This window comes from Solea solea, chromosome 1 (genome assembly GCF_958295425.1).
Source record: "Solea solea chromosome 1, fSolSol10.1, whole genome shotgun sequence".
Classification (NCBI taxonomy): domain Eukaryota; kingdom Metazoa; phylum Chordata; class Actinopteri; order Pleuronectiformes; family Soleidae; genus Solea; species Solea solea.
The window spans coordinates 111507-133396 of record NC_081134.1 but is presented as its reverse complement, the minus strand read 5'-3'; the positions used below and the strand labels follow the sequence as shown (position 1 = coordinate 133396).

At 45.9% G+C, this 21890-nt stretch overlaps 1 protein-coding gene across 1 annotated transcript in view; it reads right to left on the bottom strand.

Moving 5' to 3' along the window:
- Nucleotides 1–377: 377 nt before the first annotated feature.
- LOC131457202 (piezo-type mechanosensitive ion channel component 2-like) overlaps nucleotides 378–21890 on the bottom strand; it is a 28070-nt gene continuing 6557 nt past the window's right edge. Inside the window, 39 exon segments of the mRNA XM_058626094.1 lie at nucleotides 378–2172; nucleotides 2901–3042; nucleotides 3118–3331; nucleotides 3443–3522; nucleotides 3637–3753; nucleotides 3829–3995; nucleotides 4068–4160; nucleotides 4445–4633; nucleotides 5155–5302; nucleotides 5554–5712; nucleotides 5846–5972; nucleotides 6093–6180; nucleotides 6616–6763; nucleotides 6903–7002; nucleotides 7083–7254; nucleotides 8934–9116; nucleotides 9197–9353; nucleotides 9696–9797; nucleotides 9867–10094; nucleotides 10180–10625; nucleotides 10707–10873; nucleotides 10987–11025; nucleotides 11155–11374; nucleotides 17564–17682; nucleotides 17761–17826; nucleotides 17900–17991; nucleotides 18112–18201; nucleotides 18288–18453; nucleotides 18535–18631; nucleotides 18785–18941; nucleotides 19020–19106; nucleotides 19190–19367; nucleotides 19448–19549; nucleotides 19633–19837; nucleotides 19950–20150; nucleotides 20947–21060; nucleotides 21134–21310; nucleotides 21446–21603; nucleotides 21677–21867. Coding sequence (XP_058482077.1) covers nucleotides 2071–2172; nucleotides 2901–3042; nucleotides 3118–3331; nucleotides 3443–3522; nucleotides 3637–3753; nucleotides 3829–3995; nucleotides 4068–4160; nucleotides 4445–4633; nucleotides 5155–5302; nucleotides 5554–5712; nucleotides 5846–5972; nucleotides 6093–6180; nucleotides 6616–6763; nucleotides 6903–7002; nucleotides 7083–7254; nucleotides 8934–9116; nucleotides 9197–9353; nucleotides 9696–9797; nucleotides 9867–10094; nucleotides 10180–10625; nucleotides 10707–10873; nucleotides 10987–11025; nucleotides 11155–11374; nucleotides 17564–17682; nucleotides 17761–17826; nucleotides 17900–17991; nucleotides 18112–18201; nucleotides 18288–18453; nucleotides 18535–18631; nucleotides 18785–18941; nucleotides 19020–19106; nucleotides 19190–19367; nucleotides 19448–19549; nucleotides 19633–19837; nucleotides 19950–20150; nucleotides 20947–21060; nucleotides 21134–21310; nucleotides 21446–21603; nucleotides 21677–21867 — 5788 coding nt within the window. The 3' untranslated portion in view covers nucleotides 378–2070.

Here is a 21890-nt window from a genome sequence, read left to right as displayed (position 1 = left end):
TCTGTAATTAATTAATCAGAATTAACGTGATAAAGTCCCAGCCCTAATATGTACACACATTACATTAAGCAGATGCTTTTATCTAAAGCGACTTAGAATGGAATTGAGTACAATCAGCCAGGGGTGGAGTCGAACTTGCGACCATGATATCTTTCGCACACAGTGTACCGGATTTAACCACTGAGCCACTAAACACACACGCACGCACGCACACACACACTTGTATGTATTGAATTTCCCCAGGGTGGGATCAATCATGTCAAATATAATATAATCTAAACTAATCTAATCTAATCTGATCTAATTAAATCCTCCTCACCCACGCTTACGTACGACCCATAATGAGAGGAAAAAAAGTTACAGTTTCACCTGTAAAGTTACCTGGAGTGCAGTACTTTATTACACCAGCAGGTGTCAGTAAAGGTTTCAACAGGAAATCAAACTTAACATGAGGTGAGAGTAAAAACTGTGTAAAATGGATGGATGGATGAAAGTAGGTCCTGTTAAAGACAGCGTACATCCATGATGTTGCAATACTGCCACCTTGTGGAGTTAGAAATCCTCTCCCAGTCCACAGTGTTCTTGTCATCTCTTATTTTCTTACACTGTATATGTGACACCTGAATGCTGCCAGCACTCCTTCAACCAGCGGTTTAACAGATGTATCAGACCACCACTAACCAGCTTTACAATGATCAAAATCATTTTCTATGTTCCTGTAATGGTTTATACACCAGTTTGAGGAAGCTCTTTCACCAAAATGATGTTTTTAATGGTAAAATATAATTATTATTGTTATCCATGAATTTTCAAATTTACTGATTTCCCAAAAGAAATTGAATAGTTATGCTTGATTTTCAGTTTCTGAATTTTTGAAGGTGAATTCAGTTTATTTGCCAAATAAATAACAATAACATTTGAAGTTGGGCTGGTCATGAGGGGAGGTGGAGCCAATCTCCCAGCTGACAGCTCACTGCTACAGTCAATTCAGAGTTAATCTTATCACGTCTTTGGACTGTGGGAGGAACCTGGAGAACCCGGGGACACACAGGAAGACCCTCGGCTCAAACACAGATGGAACAGGTGACCAATCTCACCTGGATCTGATCTGATGACCTTGCTGTGAGGCAGCTATGTCAGGGAAGGATCTGGACTGGGTGAAGGATCTGGACTGGTTCAGGGATCTGATTCTGTGTTTCTTTCTTATTGGGTTAACAGTTTTGACTTTACCAACACATATTATGCACTTCCTGTCTCTGTCACTAGGAGGCAGTGTGGACTTAATCTGCTGATTCCAGTGTTACATTCCTTTGTGACCGATCAGGCGGCCATTTTCAGTTCTTCCCCTGTGATTGATTCATGAGTCTGTTGATCCTGAGAAACTCTATAGATTCATTTATTGATTAACACAAACACTGAGCTAATGTAGCGCTAACACTGAGCCAATGTAGCGCTAACACTGAACTAATGTAGCACTAACACTGAGCTAATTTAGCACTTACACTGAGCTCATTGGATGTTGGTGTCAGTTGACATCTGTGTTGTTCTACGTGGGTTCCTCGTGTATTACCAATCTAAGTACAGGTTAAACATGAAGAAAACAAATGAGTAAAGCTGTATGCAAGTCATTGAAAAGGTCCTGGAGCAGGTCCTGGAAAATGACTGCAACACCAATCACATACTTTCAGACGATCATTATTTTCCACAGCATTTGGACAAATGTGAATTTCCAGGAGTTTAAAAGTCACATTAAATAATTCCAGGTTTTCCAGGGTGTGATACTTCCCTGCAATAATCAATAATACTGTAATACTTCAACAGTCTATGAAGTGACTCTGTCCTGAGATCCATTTAGGTTTCTTAAGCTTCACATCAACCAGGTAACGTTCCACTGATGTTCCAGATGATTCCAGGAATCTTTCTGTAATATTTCCTGAAATCTTGAGATGAAGGACTTATGGTTTCTGTGTTCTTTACAGTGATGTTTAAAGAACATATGGAGAACATCTGAAGAACATGGGGAGAATAATCTCTGAAGATTAAAAATTGAGGATCGTTGAAGGAACCACGTCAGCGCCGAGTCCATTTGATCAGAGTCTCTGGAGATCGATACAGAAAGATGAGTTTGGCATAAAGCTCCTCCTCCAACTCCAGCTCACCTGTCTCTCTCACCTGAAACAGGTCACATGTCAGACATTCAGATTACAGCACTACAAGTGCCCAAATTATTACAGCCTGAATCTGATGAACAAAAGTAGTAGCTTTGCAAATCTACAAAATGACAGTGAGGGTGGATTAGGATTAGGATCAGGTCACGTATGAGCCACCACCCAGAATAAGTAGAAACCAGTAATAATAGAGACAGTCTTTGAAGGCGATGCTGTAATCAGATTACAGAGATGGTCTTTGACAGTGATGCTGTAATCAGATTACAGAGATAGTTTTTGACAGTGATGCTGTAATCAGATTACAGAGACAGTCTGAAGGTGATGCTGTAATCAGATTACAGAAATAGTCTTTGACAGTGATGCTGTAATCAGATTACAGAGATAGTCTTTGACAGTGATGCTGTAATCAGATTACAGAGATAGCTTTTTGACAGTGATGCTGTAATCAGATTACAGAGATAGCTTTTTGACAGTGATGCTGTAATCAGATTACAGAGACAGTCTGAAGGTGATGCTGTATTCAGATTACAGAGATAGTTTTTGACAGTGATGCTGTAATCAGATTACAGAGATAGTTTTTGACAGTGATGCTGTAATCAGATTACAGAGATAGTTTTGGACAGTGATGCTGTAATCAGATTACAGAGACAGTCTTTGAAAGTGATGCTGTAATCAGATTACAGAGACAGTCTTTGACAGTGATGCTGTAATCAGATTAAAGGTTAAAGTTACCAAGAAGATGTCGGTGCACAGTTTGAGGATGCGGTCCACACACGGAAGCTCCTCAAACATGATGGAGTGACTGATCCCGCTGAAGAATTCTCGGACAAACTTCCCGATCACCAGAACCACGGACGCGTACAGACCCATGATGCTGAGACGGGTAATCAGATTAAAGTCAGTGAAAAGTCCTCTGTAGACATAATAAAGTCATGATGTCACTGCTCACCCATATCCAGCCAGGAAGCCCAGACTCGGAGGACTGACTTTGTCACTGAACACAAAGAGCTGAAGCCCCGCCTCCCTGTTGTCATTCAGTGAAGCTCCGCCCTGCAGTGGCACCAGGCCGACAGTCGGTTGGTCAACGATCCACCACTCACGAATCTCTCTGGTCTGATTGGTGGATCTCTCCAGAGCCAGCAGGATGTCCTTGTAGCTGTCGTCTGAACAGAAAAGACACGTGATTGGATGAGAGGAGGTGTACTGTAAATGAACACATGAATGTATAGTGATGTCACTGTAAATGAACACATGAACGCAAAGTGATGTCACACCGGGGTAAAGCGGCTCGATGGGTTTGGCGTTGGAGTCACTCGGAGCTCGGAGGAAACACGGAAACACTTCCTGTATTACCCTGCAGACAAAAACACGCCATGATGTCATCGCTTCACTGTGATGTCATCAGTGATGTCATCTCTTCAAATTGGTTTCATGTGGGCTAATGGTAGGCCACGCCCACTGTGCTCACACAGGAAGTGTCCTGGTCCCATTCAGCAGCTCGATCAGCTCCAGGCGGGTCTGGTTGTCCAGGTAGGTCACATGTTTACCTGACGCAAGCTCCGCCTTCGCCCCCAGACTCAGGTTCCTGTTCAACATAAACACATTTGAACTCTGAAATCTGGACACTTGGTCAAAGATGTGATGAGCAAGTGAATGTAACCTCTGCACGGTCCAGGACACGGTCAGGGGAAAGTGGTCCAGGTGCAGAACCTGACTCAGGTAATGTCTGCTCGGAGGACTGATGGTCCACAGAGAGTTGCTGCTGCCCTGCAGCTCCGCCACTGTCACGTCCTCATGTGTGTATGCCTCCAGAAACTGCAAAGCACTCTGGGAAAACACAGGCAGCGGCGTCAGTGCAGGACGTGACTGATCACAGAGTGAGAACAGGTGACAACTTACAGGTGTGTAACTGTACGAGTTCACCAAGCTGCTGAACTCGGTCTCTGTCAGATCTCTGAGCTGGTTCTGCTGTGCACTCATCGTGAAGATGGGCTATAAACAATGACATCATCATCAGCAACTGCAACAATGACATCATCATCAGCAACTGTAACAATGACATCATTATCAACTGCAGCAATGACATCATCAACTGCAACAATGACATTATCGTCATCAACTGTAACAATGACATCCTCATCAACTGTAACAATGACATCCTCATCAACTGTAACAATGACATCATCATCAACTGCAGCAATGACATCATCATCGTCAACTGCAACAATGACATCATCGCCATCAACTGTAACAATGACATCATCATGGTAACTGACCTGGAAGCCTCCCAGTGTGATGGTCACAGAAACATCGAGCGGTCGGTTGACGACACCAGCGACAGATTTGATGAGCGACATGAAGAGAAGCGGGAACCACACGATACAAATTAACAAGAGGACGATGAGACCGCCCATTCCATACTTGACCACACGCTTCTTCTTCTGACCACGAGGCTGAGGGTACCGCTGTGGACACACACACACACACACACACGTCAACACACACATTTTTTTTTTTTTTTAGATACTTTATTAATCCCCTTAGGGAAATTACTCTCAGTCTCAGACTGACTGATATTCTCTGCATTTGACCCATCCTAGAATTAGGAGCAGTGGGCTGCCGCAATGAGTAGCGCCCGGGGAGCATTGGGAGTTGGGTACCTTGCTCAGGGGTACCCCAGCCCTTTTTTGGCCGGGTGGGGATTTGAACCAGCGACCTTCCGGTTACAAGTCAAGTTCCCTTTCCACTTGGCCACGGGCTGCACACACACACACACACACACACACACACACACACACACACACACACACACACATGCAAACACACAGACACACACACGTCAACACACAGACACACACACACATACACATCAACACAGGTCAACACACAGACGCACACATCAACACACAGACACACACACGTCAACACACAGACACACACACACGCATCAACACAGGTCAACACACAGATGCACAGACACACACACCTTCTCTGACTCTCTCCAGCACTTTAAGACAAAGCAGTGAGCATAAACGTCCTCAACACAGATCCATGAGGACAGAGACAGAGTTGTGTCTGTCCAAACCCAGTCCATGACCGCTCTGAGCTCAGTGAGGAAGGGGACCAGACGGAAGCTGCAGAGACACACACACAGACAGACACAGAGAGACAGACAGACAGAACATTATTCCATCCCTCTCTTTGTGTTGACCACGTCTCTGGGTACAAAAAGTGTGTAAACGTGTATTCTGCTGAACGTCCACCAGGGGGCGACTACGAGGAAATTGATTACATCATCAGAAACAAGAGTTGATTATGTTTCACACCAGTGATGTCATAGTGGGAGGGGACAGTGTCTGGTGCTAACCCAGCTGGACTCACTTACCCCTGGAACAGGAACAGGTTGAGGTAGTTGTAACTCTTTGTCAGGAAGTTTCCCAGGACTCGTGTTGGATACCCAGACCTGATCTGGTACGCTGACAGTCCAAAGTAAATGCACTTGACAAAATACCAGAGCTGAGCCACCAAGTTCTGATTGAAGCGCCTGGAGACACACACACACACACACACACACATACCCTAACCCATGTCAGTAGGTCATGATGTCAAGAGGTCAGGAGGTCATGATGTCAGGAGGTCATGATGTCAGGAGGTCAGGTGGTGAGGAGGTCAGTTACCTCTCAGTAACGGTCGGCAGGATGAAGAACATCCAGAAGTGAATCCCAAAAACCAGAATCACCTGGAAAACCAACTTCCCCAAAACTGTTTTCCTCAAATACAGAGCACGGTCTATCACCATGGTACCTGCAGACAGACAGGTCAGCAGTGAGACAGGCAGACAGACAGATCAGCAGTGAGAAAGACAGACAGACAGGCCAGCAGTGAGACAGGCAGACAGACAGGTCAGCAGACAGACAGACGTACCAAACTGGATGAGGACCATGACTAAAAAAGCTTCAGGAACTTGATCTTCTGACAGAGATGACGTGATGTCAGCAGCTGCTGAGTGTTTCTACAACAACACACAAACACAAACATAAACAACACACAAACATAATCACACAAACATAAACACACAAAAACAAACATGAACAACACACAAACATAAACAACACACAAAACAAACATAAACATAATCACACAAACATAAACAACACACAAACATAATCACACAAACATAAACAACACACAAAAACAAACATAAACATAATCACACAAACATAAACAACACACAAACATAAACAACACACAAACATAAACAACACAAACAACACACAAACATAATCACACACAAAAACAAACATAAACAACACAAACATAAACAACACACAAACATAATCACACAAACATAAACACACAAAAACAAACATAAACAACACACTAACATAAACAACACAAACAAACATAAACACACACACACACACAGATGAACAGGGCACAGACTCACTCCAAACGCCCAGAAACCAAAGACGATGATGATGAAATCGACGGTGTCGGCGAGAAACATGAGGACGTACACGTCTGTGACCGCGCTGTATTCTGGCTGAACCAGAGCTCTGAAGAACACACACACTGGACGGTACACAGACACACACCTGACACACACACACACAGTTCCATGTGTTTATAGGCAATAGTTGTGTTGCCATAGTAACAAACATTGCTTACTGATCCCACCTTTGATAGTATTGATAGTTAGATAGCTCCGCCCACTCCAGGTGAGCATGAACTTACCTGTTGACAGAGAAATGTTTGGTTCTGATGGAAAGTTCTCTGAGTTTCTGCAGCAGGAGGTCAAAGGTCGTGGTCACCTGAGGCTGAGAGCTGACGCTACCTGAGGACACAAGCCCCGCCCACCTGAGCTCAGAAAAAAACAAGAATTCAAATGATCTCCTGAAGTGTGTTTGATTCTACCTGCAGGAGAGCGCAGCTGGGTGGAGCTAGAGCGCGTTCTTCTCCTGCCTCGTTGTCGCAGTGCGTTGGCCACGCCCCCAGGTGACGTACAGTCAGTCGAGGTCTCTGGGTCATCATGGTGACTAAAAGTGTCCGTCTCCATGAGAACAGTTTGGTCCCAGAGTCCATGGCACTGTGGAAGAAGAGGAGCAGGAGTATAATGTTTTTATTTACTGTTACACACTAAAATCAAGAGTAAATAACAAACAACGATCAGGGGGGTATTCCATCAAGCAGGCTAAAGGCAAAGCCAAGCTTAAATGGCCAAGTCTGGCTAATATGAGTGAGAGTTCGGTTCCATCAAAGAGGCTATGATTAGCCCCAACTCAGTAACCATGGAAACTATGACTCTGGCTAAGCCTCAACCATGGCTAAGCCATAACTGTGGCTCAGGTTTCCGTTCCATCAATCTGAGCCTCAACCCTGTTCCACCAAGGTGGCTAATGTGAATGCCAGCCATGTAACCATGGTAACTTATGCTGCCGGGCAAACCTGGTCTGTAGCAGGCTAAAAGTGAAGCTTAGCACCATCTATGATCAAAGAATGTCCAATAGACAGAAACAGAGACACACAACTGTCATGGAACGATAAAATAATATGTAAAACATAAAATATATAATAAAATGTATTAAAGAAATGATTTATACTAATAATTTTATATTATCTTTAAGGGTTAGGGTTAGGGTTATTAAAGAACATTATCACCAAAATAAAATATAATAAAAAATAAGACACAAAAAATACAAAATTAAACTAATTAGCAAAAAAAAATATAATAAAAGGAAATTTAAAAAGATCATCATTCTTTTGATGTAACAAGGGTTAGGGTCTCCGATTGATAGGAGATAGATGATTGATTTGCTGACACCTGCATTCACTTAGTGTAATAGGGGTCCTCGTCTCTGACTGATGATTCTAGATAAATAATCAATAGATCTGTCATATGATTATTTCCTATAGAATGATAACCAACATTGCATTTCTTCATGTAATAATCTACCATCAATTGTATGATAAATGTGATGAGTCATGTAAAATACTTTGATTAAATGTAGCCTATTATTATCAAAAATGTAGGCAAGGCTACTTTATATAGCACATTTTAGCACAAGGTGATTCAAAGTGCTTTACATAAAATAAAATGAAAATACAACAATTCAACATATAGCATCTGGGACAAAATACAGAAGTAGCACAAATGCAGCATGTAAAAATGACAGGCTTAAATGAAAATGATATCAATCTATACAATTAAACAGAGCAATTGGCAATGCAGGAAATAAATGAAAGCTATCCGATCGATTTGCATAACATTCAGTTGATAAATGTGATGAATATCACTTTCTAACATTACTACTAGGGCTGCCAAATGATAAAATATGGAGAATTTCACATAAATTGCAGTGAAACAATAATGCTATTTTAATTATGTTCATATGAATGTTACTTAGCTTCATGTGGTTCTCATGTGGAGGCTGCTACGAGAATCATGTTCTCATGGTGTTCTTATCACGTTCTTATGGTGTTCTCATCACGTTCTCATGGTGTTCTCATCGTGTTTTCATCGTGTTCTAATCATCTTCTCGTGTTCTTGAGCATGTTTATAAATGTAAATACAACACAGATCTTTGTAGAGGAGGCGGAGCTTTATTTACCTTCTTTGAGAAATCAACACCGGTTTAGAACTAACACTAACACTTTAGCATTTTGTAACATTACCTTTAGTGTAGTTCGGTGGTAGAACAGACAGACAGACGACTGTATTAATCTTTAATAACTTTAGCATTACATTTAGCGTAGCTGTAGCATTACCTTTAGCGTAGCTCGGTGGTAGAATAGCACCAGCAGCTGTAGAAGGTCATACAGAACGTAACCTTCTTTCTTCTCCACTCCCAGAATGTTAGGGGGATGGAACGGTTTGGAACGGTCCACCTCCAGTTTTTGGTTAAATGGAAAGAAACCAAACTGGAAGAAATACTTGATGACGATCGTGACCTGGCAATAGAAAATCAATCATCTTTATTGATCAGTACTATTTCTACACAGGTATGGATCATAAATAAAGGAGAGCTGACCTCGGTGTAGATGATGGCTGTCATCCAGAAGGTTTTACTGGGTCGAGGGACGGACAACATGGCCCACAGAAACACCAGAACAGGGAGTACCAGCGTGAGACAACTGGCTGATACCATGTGGTTCAACACAATGACCAGGTAACACACTGTCTCTGACCTGCACATGAGGAGGCAGAGCTTCAGGCTCTGATTTCAATCTGGTCATAAAAGTCACAACTTACACAACATGAAACGTGAAAGTGTGGTCTCATGTCACGGTCACCTGACCTCACCTGACATGACCTGACAGTCACCTGACCTGACAGTCGACTGACCTGACATATGGTCACCTGACCTGACAGTCGACTGACCTGACACATGGTCACATGACCTGACACATGGTCAACTGACCTGACAGTCACCTGACCTGACACATGGTCACCTGACCTGACAGTCAACTGACCTGACAGTCACCTGACCTGACAGTCACCTGACCTGACAGTGGTGGTCACCTGTTTACCTGGCTGCCAGGATGTTCCAGAGGGCATAGCACAGCTGCAGCAGCTGTGGTTGGTTGTCATAGAAACAGTCGGAAGCCTCCAGCTCGTCGTTATAGAATGTTCTGGAACACAGAGAAACGATGTGAAGAGGTCATGAAGTGTGACTGACTTTGATAACTCACCTGTCTTACCTGTTCCTCAGCAGCTCACTGGCCGTCAGCTCCTGAGTGCGAGGCACCAGTAGACAGGAAGTGGTGGCTGAGTCAGACAGGAAGTCACAGATCTCCCCCCTCCTCTCCCTCTCTCTCTCTCCATCCTCAGCCTGAAGATCCAGTCCAAGGGCAGTGCTGTAAGAAGGGGGGAGGATGAGGGAGGAGGTGGAGGAGGCAGCGGTGTGTGCTTGGTTCTTGTCTTCACCACTGGACAAACAGAAAGGAAGAGACATGTGACAACAGGTCAACTCGTCCTCACATCAGCTGATTCTGTTGATACTGGAGGACGAACCTTTGTATCGCACTCCACTCCTCTTCCTCTGAATAAGACGAGTCCACCCAGTCCATCCGAGACAGTTTAGGTCGCGGTCTTTGGCTGGTTTTAGTGATGATATGTTCAGGTGCGGGTTCTGCTGAGTCTTGTGGTTGATAAGGACTTGTTGGTCCTGGTCCTGGTTCTGTGTTTGAACCACATACACAGTCTCTTTCTACCGTCGCCTCCAGTGCCGGTTCAGAGTCTGGTTCACCTGGATTATCTCCTCTTGGTCCTCTCTCTTGACCGCTTTCAATATGTGAATCTGCCAGACCACCTGCTCCTGGGTCTAGTTCTTCATCTGTATCAGGACTCACTCCCTCTTCATGTGTCTCATCCCTGCAGTCCAGACCGGACTCTCTGGACGCCTTCATCATCTGCTCCTGGTAGTAAACATTGATGGCCTCTCTGCTCGGTAAATGACCCTGATCACATGACCACAGAGAACAACAGTGAAGCGGATCAATCCTCTTTGGTTTGGTTCACACCTGTGAGGACACGTTTACCTGTTTAGCCTGGTGTGTTAGCATGCAGTGCTCAATTCTCAGGACGGTGGAGATGTCGATGTGTTCCTGACAAAGACCACGGAGCCACGTGGTCAGAGAGTCCAGCAGAGCCGACAGCAGAACCCAGCAGAACCGCAGTGTGTTGGAGAACCGGTGAAGAGCTGTCTCTGAAACATCACCATCACCATCACCATTATCCTCCTCATCATCATCATCATCATCATCACCATCACCATCACCATCATCATCATCCCAGGTGAGTCAGTGTGACTCCTCCTACCTGTTCCCTCCTCCTCCTCCATCACCTCTATGACGCCACCTGCTTGACAAACACAGCAGATCAAAGTATTTTGGAGATGATTCACATCTTCATCACATGATGATTAAAGATCAAACTCAAACTACATTATTATTCAAAACTGTGATTATATCCTGTCCTCCTCCTAACCTCCTCTCTCCTTCTCCTCACGTCCTCTGTCGTCATCCTCACGTCCTCTGACCTCGTCCTCACGTCCTCTGTCCTCGTCCTCACGTCCTCTGTCCTCGTCCTCACGTCCTCTGTCCTCGTCCTTCCTCCCGACAGAAGACGTTTTCTTGTGTTGTTTCCTCTGGCTGTGACGCGCTCTCATGGCTGTCCTGGAGTCTGTGATCCAGGCGTGATAAACAAACTGGCAAACACAGGGAAGAAGAAGAAGAAGAAGAAAACTTGAAGAAAACTTTAATTAGGAAAACAATTTTCCAAACCAACAATTCATTAATAATAATAATCAATAATCAATTCACTCACTCACACACACACACTTAAAAATGAAGCTGCATTGACCCATCCTCCACCACTGAACACAGGACCAGGTTCCAGGTCAGTGCTCTATCCTGAGCCTGGCTGAGAACAGGGCCTTCAGACAGAGCACCGGCTCCGTCCAGCCCACACCTGACACCTGGTTCTTGCAGCTCTTCCAGATTGGGGGCTTAGCAGACGCCAACAAGAAGTTGATAAGAACCATTGTCCGTCTTTTTTTAACAGTGTATCTCAACCCAAAAATTCAAGATTCAAGATTCAAGATTTAAGATTCTTTATTGTCATTATGCAAGCATAACAAAATTTCCTCCCGAGACTCTCAGCAAACATTGAAATACGAATGAACAAAACAGAAAACAAGAAAGGTTATTGCAGGTGAAATGTGCAAAAAGTGAACAGTGCAGGGAAATGTATGTACAGGGGGAAAAAGGGGCAGTTGTATTATAAATATAAATATAAAGTGCAGCTTAGTGCCAGACCTGTGTCATCCACTACAGAGGGGGGAGGGGGGGCGAGGGGGTTATTGATTTCACAGCCCTGGGGAAGAAGCTGTCCCTGAGTCTTTTGGTGGAGGATCTGATGATCCTGTACCGTTTTCCTGATGGAAGTGGTGCAAAAAGAGCGTTGCCTGGGTGGGTGGGGTCTGTTGCTATCCGTCTGGCCCTCCTCTGGAGTCGTGCGGTGTAAACAGAATCCAGATCAGGTAGACGGCGGCCCACAATCCCCTGTGCAGTTCTCACCACCCGGGCTAAGTCCTTCCTGTTTTGTGACGTGCAGCTGCCGTACCACACCGTCACACTGAGACACAGGATGCTCTCTATCGTGGCTCTGTAAAAGTTTGTGAGCAGCTGAGGAGAGAGTCCAGTCCTCTTCAGCTTCCTGAGGAAGAAGAGCCTTTGTTGAGCCTTCTTCACCAGGTACGAAGTGTTCACACTCCATGAGAGAAATATGCACCCACCTGTGCAAAAACTTAAACAAGTTTGCCAAACGAGGACATGAAACCACCAAGTGTTCTAGAGTCTCTCTCTGCCCACAAAAGGGACATCCCTCCCCAGTGCTAGGATCCAGGTGAGCTCTGTATCTGTTTGTAGCTATAGCTCCGTGTATGATCCTCCACTGGAGGTCAGCCATCTGTTTTTCAACAGGAGGCTTATACAGGAGCCGCCAGCAGCATTTAGGGGAAGTGTTCGCATCAAGAACCTCAGTCCATTTGGATTCTCTGAGGCCTGACAGAGAACCAAATTCAGCACTTTCACACAGCTGAGGTACAGCTGTTTTCTCCCACAGGTGATGAAACTGCCAAGGACCGGAGTCTTCATGGAGAGAAGGAAGCCAACAATGGAGCAGACAGGGCCAGCAACACCTCCCCAATAGCCTTCCCTATAAGTCTGGAGGACCTGATATTCAGTGTTTTAGCCAGTGCCATGGGTGGTAACTTCATTAGGTGTCCTAATTTGGTGACACCAGCTTCGATGAACCGAGTCCTCACAGTCACCGATGAGAGCACCTCGCTGGGCAAGAAAGTGTTGTTAAAAATCTCCCAGAACAGCCGCATACCAGGCCTGGGGTTAAGAGATGTACAAAGTCCTCCAGGCCACCATCACTGACCTATAGAAGGAAGTAAGTCCAAGTAGGTTGCAATGGGACTCCAGTAGAAACAGATGCCTGTCCAGTAAGAGACGTCCAGCTTTCCTGAGAATGAGCTGGGCAGGAGCTAGGCAACATTGAGAGCAGCCATACGGCAGCTTCTGAGCGGCCTGTAACCTGAAGGCCGCTATCCTGGACCTGATATCAAGGAGGCCCTCTACCACAGGGAGATACAGGACAGCTGCCCGCAACCAATGACGACCTGTCCAGAAAAGGTTTACCAGCAGTCTCTGCACTGTTTCTCAAGATGTGGTGGTGGAACCAATACTTGTAGCTTGTGCCGCAGAGACGACCAGGTTGTTAATGATCAGGACTCTTCCCCTGTAGGACAGCTGAGAGAGCAGGATCTGACCATTTCCACTTAGACAACCTGGCTTCAACCTTTACCAGCATGCCCTCCCAGTTCTGTTTTTCCATGTCCTCATTGCATGGGTAGATCGCTAATACTTTTAACCCTCCTGTTCCCCAACTGAGAATTGCCCGGAAGATCCGGGGGGAGTTCTGAACTCAGCGTTCTTCTGGACTCAGCTGCGGAAGGTCTTGGGTTAGCTCTGTAATAGAATCCAGATCACAGTTCTCTTTATTAAACACGTCAGTGTAAAAATTGACTACTTGTCTCCTGATCTCAGCCTGATCAGCCTCCCATCAGGCAGCTGGAGACACACAATCTGTTTTCTCCATGCCACCGACCTCTCCAGGTTAAAAAAGGAAGGAAGGAATTTAGCTGCTGCGGTTTTGCTGTTGACCAGAGGCCACCTCCAGGTTTGTAATGTCAGCCTCTAACTGCTGCACAGCTCTCCTCATATTGGCTGTGGAATAGGCTGAGACAGAACACCCTGATATGGTACTTTCCCAACCTCCCACCACTGACTCAAGGAGAGAAAAACTCTTTCCTTGACCTCCAGTTTGCCCAGAACAATTTAAATGTTTTACTAAAAACACAGTGGGCCACACGGTGGTGTAGTGGTTAGCACTCTCGCCTTGCAGCGAGAAGACCCGGGTTCGAGCCCCGGTTGGGACAAGGGCCTTTCTGCATGGAGTTTGCATGTTCTCCCCGTGTGTGCGTGGGTTCTCTCCGGGTTCTCCGGCTTCCTCCCACAGTCCAAAAACATGCAATGTGGGGATAGGTAAATTGGACACTCCAAATTGACCATAGGAGTGAGTGTGAGAGTGGATGGTTGTTTGTCTCTATCTGTGTGTGGCCCTGCGATGGACTGGCGAACTGTCCAGGGTGTACCCCGCCTATCGCCCGATGTAGCTGAGATTGGCACAGCACCCCCCGCGACCCTCTGGTTGAGGATAAAGCGGTAGATGATGACTGACTGACTAAAAACACAGTCTGATCAAAGTTACATTAAAATGCCAAAAGGATTTGATGTTGTCATTAGCTGATAAAAAACAAACTCCATGCAGACGACATGGTAATCAGTAAAACCTACTGGGAGGGTGTAGCACGTGGCAGGTAAACCCTGTCCAACCTGGCTGCACTGACCCCACCTCCTACAACCCTTACCCAGGTGTATTGTCTGACTGACGGCTGCTTCATCCTCCAAACATCTACTAAGTCGGCCTCTGCTAGCAGCTGTTTTAAAGCTGCCGCTGACTGAGGGTGCAGCTCTTGACCAGTCCTGTCTACAGGATCTGTGCAGCAGTTCCAGTCGCCCCCCCATGACAACACACTGTGATTTTTAAAGATGTTAAAAGCAGCTGAGTGCTCTGGGCCTCGGTTTGGAGCGTAGACATTAATAAAAACAAAATGAAAGCCTTGAATCTCGGCTTTAACTGTGAGGATTCTCCCCTTCACAACCCCTGTGAAACTTAAAACATTTACGTTTAAAGATGGAGAGAATAAAACAGCGACTCCTGCGCTGATGCTAGAGCCGTGACTGAGCACATCTGTCTCATTCACACTATCACTGTGTGTTTCTTGAAGGAAAACTACATCAAGTTTCTTCTGGTTTATTATCTCAGATATTAAAGCTCTCTTCTGTGCATTTCTGCCCCCATTGATGTCTAAAGAAGCCACTTTTAAACTGTGCATAGAAGATGGAGAGAGTGTGGACACCAAGAGGACACAAGAAAAAAACTGACAAAGAGGAAACACGCAGTGTTGTATGGTCATTATTCTAATTTCTTAGACCTTCATTTTCTTTGCTATTTCCGTAGAGTTATACCTGAATCCTTCCTAACTGTTGTGATGTACTTCTTTAAACGGGTAAAAAAAGCGTTTCTTTTCATCAAGTAGATCAAAACCAACGACTCTTTGTAAAGTGTTTACTGTTTCAATGAATTTTTTTCATCAGGAAAATATTCAAACACACTAGCTGACCATGATTCCCCTCACAGTTCTTCTCTCCCTCCTTCTCATCACCTACCAGCCACGCCCTCCTCATCAGCTCAAATCCACTCACCTGTTCACAGCAGCTGACCCCAAACACTATTCAGCCCACTATATTTGGTCCTCTCCACCGTGCAGTCACTGTCAGATCGTTCTATGTCGTTTGCACTGGTCTCTCCAGCGGTTCTTGGACTGATTCCCAGGTTTCAACCCTGCCTGTCCCCGACCTGTCTGCTCTGTTTTTGTTCCGGGGATTCTTCAGTCTGCTTGCTGTGACGGAACAGCTCAGCCTCTGGTCCATTTCCTGCTATCTCCTCAGAGTGTGTTTGTTGCTTCAGCCACAGGGTTCACCGGCTGCCCCCCACGAAGCAAGTTTATATGATTGTCGTCTTTGAATTGTCCTTTGAAAAGGTGAAGAATAAAAGTCATTAGCGACTGTCTGTCTGCCTCTGTGTGTTGCATTTGGGTCCTCCCCCGACCTGTTACAAGTAAAAGTCAACACCATCAGATATACTGTCAGTCACGAGACACAGTCCATATCCACACTGTTAAAGGCGACATCGAATGCTTGTATCACACATTTATGTTAGTTATGGAGGTCTACTTACATATATTAACTTGTTTTCATGGTTATAAACCTACTAATCGCTGCAAACGAGCCGATCAAAATATCTCCTCACTGACGCTCTCATCAGCCGCGCTGTTTCAGACCAAAATCACACCCCCAGAACGTGAACTGTGTTGTGATTGGCCAGCCAACGAGAGCTTTCCCACTGTCCTGTGATTGGCCAGGTACCTGGAAGTGACGTAATAGATAGGCCAGCTCTCAGATACACAGCTCCCCCTCTGGCACGGTGGATGCTCTGCATCTCAGCAGCTACAACGAGAGTAGTTCTTCTTCTTCTGCGGTTGAATGTACGCAACCGGATGTGCCCGGACTAGTGCCCGCACCAGGAGGCCCTACAGTGGTGAGAGGAGTGGTGAGGATTTCTGATGACGACATCAGATTAAGGAAGTGCCGATCCACTTCGCAGAGCCCAGGAAAACAATAAAACCCTATTTTCTCAGCAGTGGCTGAACTGTTGTTCTGAAACTTTAGGGTTTCATAAACGAGGTAATGACGCAGATACACACACACAAACGCAGCGCTAATTGGAGCTTTCGGTCTATGTCGCCTTTAATGCTGAAGTCATCTTTGACCAGCTCAGTCATTTTCTGACTCTCAGCAGCCAACGCCACCTCCTGTCCTGCTCCCACACAGACCCCAGCCATGGAGCCCAACATCACGAGACCCGTCTTTACAACCTAAACCCGCCAATCGGAACCCACTGGCAAACTTACCAAACCGCCTCAGCTCTTTCTCCAGCGCCTCATTGGAGACAAACGGAGGAACTCTGGACACTGTGAACCGTGTAGAAGGAACCGCCAACGGAGACACCGGTAGATATTCCTCGCTGAGCACGAGGCCACTCTCCACGAGTTTAGCTACAGTGCTTTCTTCTTTCAGGAACACAACCACCGCTTTATTCATGCGGGAACCAGAGCTGATGTTCCCGTGTCCAACCTGATCACCAGATTTATGGCAGCCTGTGGCCAAGTGGAAAGGGAACTTGGCTTGTAACCGGAAGGTCGAAAGGGCTGGGGTACCCCTGAGCAAGGTACCCAACCCCCATTGCTCCCGGGCGCTACTCAGTGTGGCAGCCCACTGCTCCTAATTCTAGGATGGGTCAAAATGCAGAGAATAATTTCCCTAAGGGGATTAATAAAGTATCTAAAAAAATTTTTTTAAATCTCCCCACACCTGTTCCCCCGTCACAGGAGACAGAGGAACTTTGTGCTTCAGTTGTGAAAACACTAAACTACAATAATAACAATGACCATACAACAGTCAACAATTAGAAAATAAAGACATTTATGTTTATATATATATATATATATATATATATATATATATATATATATATACGAGTTTTTAGCTCTCTTTGCTGCTCTTCTCACAACCACACACCATGTGAAGAAGAAGAAGATGAATATGTCACTGTTAGGACAAGGTTGACAACTCTGAGGACTCACCTGGAAGGCGGACTTCTCAGGAGGCTCCTCCTTCTCCCTTTTGTCCTCCTCCTTCTTCTCGTCCTCCTCGTCTTCCTCACTGTCCGTCTCAAACAGGTAGTAGTCTCCGCTCCTCACCACTGCAGAGACACAGAGTGATGACATCATTGTAACACTGGGCTGTGATGGTGGAAGTGATGATGTCATAGGTCACTCACTAGAGGTGTGGTTAACCCACGGTCTCCACCATCGCTTCTGTTGCTGACTCTTCCTCGGCTCTTGATCTGAAATCAGACATTTTAAACAAACAGCTGGGTGTGCTGGTCTGTAACCATGACAACACTTCTGTTTCCTCACCGTCATAGCCGCCCACACTGTCCTGGTTTAAACTCAACATTTTCTCTTTTCCTCTGCGGAACTTCTGCTGTCGAGACTTTATTCTCTCCATCCTGAAACCAGCACAGGTCATAGGTCAGATCAGTTTTGAGAACCAGGACCAGGACCTGATTCATTCCAGTAGAGCAGTGGTCCTGATCCCAGTCTGGACATAAACCATGTCCATGTCTTACTGTCTCTTCAGCAGATCCATGGACGTCTTCTCTACTTCCAGTCTTGCTCTGACAGCTTTCACTGTGGACGCCTCAAAGAGCTCCGCCCCCCTGCAACACACACACCATTAACACAGCTGTGTGTGTGTGTATCTGTGTGTGTTTGTCTGTGTGAGTGTGTGTGTGTGTGTGTGTACCTGGAGGCCAGCAGTTGTGTGTTCCTCAGGTCCAGAACCACATACAGGAAGTAGTGACTCCTGAAAACTCTGCGCTGTAACAACAGGAAACAGAAACAGACCCCGTCCCAGATGATACCGGCCTCGTCGCTCGGCAACTCACACTGTTTACTGCTCTGCTGCTCCGCTGAGAGACAGACAGAGAGACAGACAGGTGTAGAAACAGGCAGACAGACAGACAGACAGACAGATAGACAGCTTTACTCACGCTTGGTGTATCCTTTGATGGTACAGGCCAGACTGAAGAGCTGGATCAACCAACAGTGATTCAACACAAGAGATTTAATGAAACCACAGGCCAGGATCTACCGAGACAGACGGACGGACGGACAGACAGAGACAGACAGAGGGACACACAGACAGCTGTGTCAGAGAAAGGTCTTCAGCTAACAGGTGAAACACCTGAGGCGGTTTATCTGTGTGAGGATGAAGATGAAGATGATGAAAAGGCTTCTCACCGACAGAATGTTCTTCATGGTGATGACAAACACGTTGTAGCCTATCAGACAGTCCCAGTAAACCAGAATGGATTTTACTGGTTTCAGCAGCAAATCTCCGCCCACCAACAGGAAGTAGAAACAGGCCACCAGGTAACCCATGCAGAAGACACTGATCCTGAGGGACACACAGGTGTTTTAAAAAAAACAAAACATTTATATGTTCATTCAACTACCTGTAGCTCTGCCCACTCACCTGGTGGTCCCTGTGATGAAGATGACGGTGAGTACAAACCAGAACATGTAGCTGAAAATGATGACCTTCATCATGTCCAGGTAAGACCTGAAGGGACAGGGAGACAGACAGGTGGACAGGGAGACAGACAGGTGGACAGGGAGACAAACAGGTGGACAGGTGGGGCTTACCGGCACAGCATGAAATCAGGGACCGTGTTGAGACGCAGTTGTCTGATGACATCACAGATCTGAGCGTCGTCTTCGTCCAGCTCGCTGTTGTCTCCTGCGAGGACTTTTACTGTTGGCTGAAGCTCCTCCTCAAACACCTGCAGCTGCAGCGACGCCCCCAACAGGAGCAGGAAGTCATCTGACGGTAAACAAACAAACACACGTCTGTTTACTGCTGTCGTCGTGTGATATCTGACGATGGTGATGATAATGTCGTACAGAGGAGGAAGAGGGGGTTTGGTGGAGTCAGGTGATCGGGGAGAAAAAGCCATTTGACCACGTTAGAGTCCATGTGAGAGGACGGAGGTCTCCACGGATAATCTGAAAATAAAGCACATTCAACACAATTTTAAAGATCTCACTCTCAGATTATTGAGTAACATAATCTCAGATTATATTTGTACCTTTACAGGCCGCAGGAGGGAATCCCATACACAGCAGGTACTGCAAACACAGCAGCCCAGACAGGAAGTAGCAGTATTTGGGCCACACTGCAGCAATGCTCCTCCTCCTGCGATGTGATAGGACAGTGATGAGGCCGAGGGCTTGGCCCACGGCAAACAGATCCATCCGCTGACCAATCACATTAACCGCCAACAGGAAACAGGTCTGAAGGAGAGGTTGACAAGGTTTTAGACTCAGTCCAGAGCGCCAGTCCAGAGCTCCAGACTCCAGTCCAGAGCTCCAGTCCAAAACCCCAGCTCAGAACTCAAGAACTCACCTCCAGTCCAAATTTGTAGAAGAAGTAGTTGAGGAAGTATTTGACACAGCTGAGCACGTTGTTATCCAGATGTTGTCTGGTAATGTCCTGAAACAGCGTTCTGGTGGGGGGCGGGACTTTGTTATGGCGGAGGCGGTAAAGCTCCTGGTGTCTGTAAACGGTCACTTCAAACGCTAACAACGCTAACATCATCAGGTTGTGCTGTAAAGACAAAGACACGTGTCTTCATTATCAGAGACAAGAGGACAAACATGTCACAATGTGTCTTCATTATCAGAGACAAGAGGACAAACGCGTCACAATGTGTCTTCATTATCAGAGACAAGAGGACAAACACGTGACCATGTGTCTTCATTATCAGAGACAAGAGGACAAACACGCAACAATGTGTCTTCATTATCAGAGACAAGAGGACAAACACGTCACAATGTGTCTAAATTATCAGAGTCAAGAGGACAAAGTGTCACAATGTGTCTTCATTATCAGAGACAAGAGGACAAACGCGCGACAATGTGTCTTCATTATCAGAGACAAGAGGACAAACGCGTCACAATGTGTCTTCATTATCAGAGACGAGAGGACAAATGCGCGACAGTGTGTCTTCATTATCAGAGACGAGAGGACAAATGTGCCACAATGTGTCTTCATTATCAGAGACAAGAGGACAAACGTGCAACAATGTGTCTTCATTATCAGAGACAAGATGACAAACGCGTCACAATGTGTCTTCATTATCAGAGACAAGAGGACAAACGTGTGACCATGTGTCTTCATTATCAGAGACAAGAGGACAAACACGTCACAATGTGTCTTCATTATCAGAGACAAGAGGACAAACACGTGACCATGTGTCTTCATTATCAGAGACAAGAGGACAAATGCATCACAACGTGTCTTCATTATCAGAGACAAGAGGACAAACACGCAACAATGTGTCTTCATTATCAGAGACAAGAGGACAAACACGTGACCATGTGTCTTCATTATCATCACTCACTCTCAGGTAGTCGAGCAGTTTTCCATCCGTCTTTCGAAGCCCCACCCACTGGGCGGGGTCAACAGGACCAGAGTATAAAACAGAAGTAGATAGATCGATGCTGGAGTTGTCTGGCTATAAAGAAATAGACACAGTTAAACACAGACGGGCAGACAGACAGACAGACAGACAGACAGTACGATGTTACCATGCTGCAGTTGGACGAGTATTTGATTGGCTGAACGACGTTGAGTTGGTACAACATCTTACAGACGGTCACCACACACGTCCACACTGTACACACTCCTGACAGCAGGGGGCGCCACGGCCTGCATGGCAGAGCCACGCCCACACAGAACACAAACAGCAGGTTAAAGACACACACCTGAAGAGAGAGAGACACAGAGGGAGAGAGAGATGGGTTCTAACTCACACCTGCAGAGAGACAGACGGAACAGACACAAAGACAGACAGAACAGACAAAGACAGACAGAACAGACAAAGACAGACAGACTCAGACCTCCTTCACAGAAACCCAGATGATGTAGCAGGACACAATCTTCATGATGTGTAATTCCAGAAACCACCACAGGAGGCACTGTAGGCGCTGCAAGGAGAAGAGGAGGCGCAGGAACAACACAGCGAGACGATCTACCACCAACCTCCAAGACACCAGCACTGAGGACGAGACACCGTGAGTCCATGTCCTGTGTCAACCTCAACATCAGCTGTGATAATAGAATGTGTTTACCTGCACTGTGGTCAAACAGGGTTTCCCTGTCAAACCCACAGGGGTAGTCCTCCTCCTCCTCCTCCTCCTCACACTCATCTTCTGTCTCCACCTCTGTCTCCATCTGGTCTTTTCTCTTCTCTTCCTCCAGGAGGAGCTGTGGAGCTCCACACACTGACAGGTCAACCAGGCTGCCATCAGAGTGGACCAACCTACAGAGAGACCGGTAAGAGAG